This window comes from Palaemon carinicauda, chromosome 36 (assembly GCF_036898095.1).
Source record: "Palaemon carinicauda isolate YSFRI2023 chromosome 36, ASM3689809v2, whole genome shotgun sequence".
NCBI lineage: Eukaryota > Metazoa > Arthropoda > Malacostraca > Decapoda > Palaemonidae > Palaemon > Palaemon carinicauda.
The window spans coordinates 3,477,708-3,482,707 of NC_090760.1; the positions used below are offsets into that span (position 1 = coordinate 3,477,708).

General features: G+C 37.7%; 1 protein-coding gene across 1 annotated transcript in view; it reads right to left on the reverse strand.

The window, feature by feature from the left end:
- Positions 1–314: 314 nt before the first annotated feature.
- The window catches only part of LOC137628727 (DNA topoisomerase 1-like), a 32,391-nt gene continuing 27,705 nt past the window's right edge, over positions 315–5,000 (reverse strand). Inside the window, exon 2 of the mRNA XM_068359900.1 lies at positions 315–1,342. Coding sequence (XP_068216001.1) covers positions 692–1,339 — 648 coding nt within the window. The 5' untranslated portion in view covers positions 1,340–1,342 and the 3' untranslated portion in view covers positions 315–691. The remainder of the gene's footprint in view (positions 1,343–5,000) is intronic.

Below are 5,000 nucleotides of genomic sequence, written 5' to 3' on the forward strand. Positions count from 1 at the left end.
ACGTCAGTCTTTGAACAAAAGAGCCGGTGTATCATTTTGTAATTGTTATTTTCTACAGCTACAGTCTTACGTTCTTGTATAAGTGAAGTCATTCTTGGTACGTAGAATTGATATCAATGTACCATCGCGTCGTGACTTCAGTTATGTCAAATTCGTCATTTTGACGTCAGTCTTTGAACAAAAGAGCCGATGTATAATTTTGTAAATGTTATTTTTTATAGCTACAGTCTTACGTTCTTATAGAAGTGAAGTCATTTTTGGTACGTAGAGTTGATGTCAATGTACCATCGCGTCGTGACTTCAGTCATGTCAAATTCGTCATTTTGACGTCAGTTTTTTAACAAAAGAGCCGGTTTATCATTTTGTAATTGTTATTTTCTACAGCTACAGTCTTGCGTTCTTATAGAAGTGAAGTCATTTTTGGTACGTAGAGTTGACGTCAGCGTACCATCGCGTCGTGACTTCAATTATGTCAACTATATCAAATTAGCCAAAAGTCAGATGTCAAATTAAGTTTTTATTAAGACTCAACTTTATCATCAGAGTTGATGTCAGTGTACCATCGCGTCATGACTTCAGTTAAGTTAACCATATCAAATTAGTCAGATGTCAAATTAAGTTTTTATTAAGACCCAACTTTATCATCAATTTTGTTTATTTCATCTTCTTTTTCTTCTTCTTTTTATCTCGTTCATAAGACGACGCAGCAACACCAACTGGCCTTTTGGGACGAGTCGAACTTGACCACATCAGGATAGTACTGCTCGTGTCTGCTCTTCCTCCACTCCTTGTCGATCCTGCGATGCCTCTCGCTCGAACTGGAGGACGAGCTCCTCCTCTTGCCCTTGTGGTGCCTCCTCCCACTGCTGTCGCTACTCGACCTCCTCCTCGACCGCCTCCACCCTCCGTATTCCGCCTCCCCCTTCTCAAGACCGTCGGAATCGACGCTCAGGTTGATCTCCTCATCCTTGAACTCCTGCTCGCCATCATTCCACTCCAAACTGTGCTTGAAGATGTCGAATGTCTTCCCGCCGCTGCTGCTCCCATTCGACTTCGTGTCGAAGTCGTCCCTATCGGTGCGATCCTCATCGTCGAAGCCCCACCCTCCGCCGCCCTCGTTCTTCAAGGAGACGCCGTCCTCCTTCGTGTAGGTGGCGTAGGCGTCCTTGTTGTTGCTACTCGAACTGCTGGAACTGGACTTCCGCCAGCAGTAGCGGTTCTTCTCCTCGCTGCTCCGGCTGCTGTTGTCCTTGTCGTCCCAGCGGCTTCCCCCTCCCCATCGGCCTCCGCCGTCGCTGCTGTTGCCGTCGCTGTTGTAGCCGCCTCCCCAGTCGCCCATCTTCTGCGGATAAGAGAGTAGGGTCGTTAGGTAATTAGGTTATATATTTATTTCAGCTTATATTAATGATGTATAGCCTATATATATATATATATATATATATATATATATATATATATATATATATATATATATATATATATGGGATATTTACTCTAGTTAAAACTCGAAGAGCTATGGAAAGAATAATGATGGGAATAACACTGAGAGACAGAAAAAGAGCAACATGGATACGAGAGGAAACTAAAATAGAGGATATTCTAACATGTAAGAAAAAGAAATTGACATTGGTAGGACATATAATGTGAATGACAGATAATAGAGGGACATTAAGAATAACAGAATGGGTCCCTAGAGATTGTAAAAGAAGCAGGGGAAGGGAGAAAAGACGATGGATTGACGAACTAAGAAAGTTTGCAGGTGTGGACTGGTGCAGAAAGACCATAAACAGATGCAAGTGGAATGGCATGTCTGAGGCCTTTGTTCTGCAGTGGACTAGTAACGGCTGGTGATGATAATGATGACATATGCGCGTAAAAATCACAGGGAAACGTGATGCTCAGATGCAAAAGACCCACAAGGAAAAGGGAATAGAAAAGTATAAGATTAAGTCCTGACTGGTTTCGTGATACTTCGTCAGAGGCCTGATTTATTGAGCGAGGTCTCTCTACATTTTATATGGTATAGTGAGAGTACAAACATACATATTCGTACTCTTACTGTTCCATGTAAAATTTAAAGAGACCTCTGTCAATAAATCAGTCCTCTGAAGAAGTATCGTGAACCTAGTCAGGATTTAATCTTTCGAGTTCCAACTTCACCTGTTTGTTTTTACATAAATCTGTTACACTTGAATAATACCGGAGCTCTGAGTAAATTATATAAATCTCAGACGGCTATGTATAAAAACAATGAATATCCAAAGGTGTCCTATGTACACTCAAAGCAAACTGGCTAATTATTATCAAGAACTATTCAAAACAATCCCTTAGTTCGATTCTTAAAAAACATACATACATACATACATACATGCGTCTGTGTGTATTAGTATATTTTTGTCAGTTTGCCCACCTGTCTAAAGTATGTTGCATATTTTTTTTCATTATTAATGAAACATCATACCCATGTCTCAACCTACTTGTACTCTGTACTGATGAAAAATAACAACAACAGCAACAGCATCCAACCTATTCAGAGTATTGCAACATGTGCAATTGAAGAGGGTATTAGTATGTTTTTGTCTGTTTCCCCACCTGTTTAAAGTGTGTTGCATATTTTTTTTTTCATTATTGATAAAACATCACACCCATGATTCAACCCACTTGTACTCTGTACTGATGAAAAAACAGTAACAGAATCCAACCTATTTAGAGTTTTGCAACATATGCAATCGAACAGGGTCCCGTGAGAAGACAAGAATTCTTTACCTCCCCTTCCCTGTCAATGGGATCATCCTGTCCGCGTTATTAAGGCGTATGTTCGTATGTTTAATGCCGTCAGTTTGATTCACTCAATTATCTCAGAATTATTTATATTATTTACAGATCTTGTTGACATTAGTGTTATTGAATTACATGACCTTATAAGAAATTTTTACATGGCTTTGAAACACTACGATGATGCTTTTTTTTATTTTTTTTTATTTTAGTTATATGATTTACTGTGTTTTATGTTTTTATTTAATATTTTCGTTTTTGTTTTCCTTTACATACACATACACTGAATAGTCAAGCCTATTCTTTCCACATTCTCTTTTTTCCTCATATACCTGACAAGACTAAGATAACTGAAAAATGTTTTTTTTTATTCAAACTGGGCAGCTACTGCACTAATTGTTTAGTGGCTATTTTCCTCTTGATAAGGATAGAAGAGAGACTTATCTATGGTAAGCTGCTCTTCTAAGAGAAGAACACTCCAGAATCAAACCATTGTTCTCTAGTCTTAGGCAGTGCCATAGCTTTTGTACCATGGTCTTCCACTATCTTGAGTTAGAGTTCTCTTGTTTTAGGGTACACTCGATCACTCTTTTCTATCTTATTCCTTATTTCATGTCTTACTTGGGTGTTTCCCTGTTGGAGCCCTGCTGCTTATAGCTTACTACTTTTCCAACAAAGGTTGCAGCCTAGTCAGTAAAAATATATTGTAAAACCGATGGATATTATTATTATTATTATTATTATTATTATTATTATTATTATTATTATTTGCTAAGCTACAATCCTTATTGGAAAAACAGGATGCCATAAGTGCGAGGGCTCTAACAGGGAAAATAGCCCAGTGAGGAAAGGAACTGATTAAACTACAAGAGAAATAATTAACAATTAAAATAAGATATTTCAAGAATATGTTTATATAATCCACTTTGGTATACCCCACCCCTCTTTCTCCTCTTCGTCCAATAACCATTAAGCGACAATCGCTGACGTCTGCTTCCGAGGATGTTATAACAACGTCTTAGGCTGTTTCCATGTCCTAAGAGGCATATCTATCCTCCTTAAATGGCCGTGCTGTGTTCAGCGAAGATTAATCCCACAAAAGAGTAGAATTTATTGATCTTTGTGGGACCTTTCTGGGCGGATCTTCTGACACTAAGAATCCCGTAAGGGAAAATGAAACACCTCGTTGGTCTGGAAATGAAGCAAGTGGGTCTGCTCCATTCTTTCCTATTTCTGTATTAATTTCTTTCTTTTCCTTTCCCTGTGTTCTTTAAAAAAGCAAGTGGGTCTGCCCCATTCTTTCCTATTTTTGTTTTAATTTCTTCCTTTTCCTATCCGTGTTCTTTCCTATTTCTCTTTTAATTTTTTTTCATTTTCCTTTCCTTGTGTTCTTTAAAAAAGCAAGTGGATCTGCTCCATTCTTTCCAATTTCTTTGTTTATTTTCTTTTCCTTTCCGAGTGTTCTTTGAAAAAACAAATGGTTCTGCCCTGTTCTTTCCTGTCTCTATTGTGTTTTCCCTTTATCCTTTCTTTGTGTTCTTAAGAGCAAGAGGTTCTGCCCTGTTGTTTCCTATATGTTGTGATCCCCCACCCTTATCCTTTCCCTGTGTTCCTGAATAAAACTGAGTGGGTCTGCCCTGTTCATAACTATATTGTATTTCCTCTCCCCGTTTCCTTTCCTGTGATCTTAAAAAACAAATGGGTCTGTTCTGTTCTTTTCTGTCTCTATTGTATTTACTCCTTATCCTTTCTTTCTGTTCTTGAAAGTGTAAGTGGTTCTGCCTAGTTCTTTCCTATCACTATTGTCTTTTTCCCCTTTACCTTTCCTTTTGTTCTTAAAAAGCAAGTGGTTCTGCCCTTTTCTTACCTATCTCTATTGTATTTTCCCTCATTTTCATTTCCCGTTTTGTGAATCTTCCAAAGTCATTCCAATTTCTTTTTAATTTCGCTTTCAATCGATTGGTTGTTGGATTTTATTCTATCCCATCTAGAATACTTCTTTAAAAAGCAAATGGGTCTGTCCAAAGTTTTTAGTTTAACATGCATCGGTTGGTTTTATGTCGTGTGTATATTATATTTGTTCTTTTTGTCTTTTGACGTAATTTAGAAACCAAGAATACTTGTACACACACACACACACACACACATATATATATATATATATATATATATATTTATATACATATATGTACAGTATGTATGTATGTATGTATATAAAAGCGTAC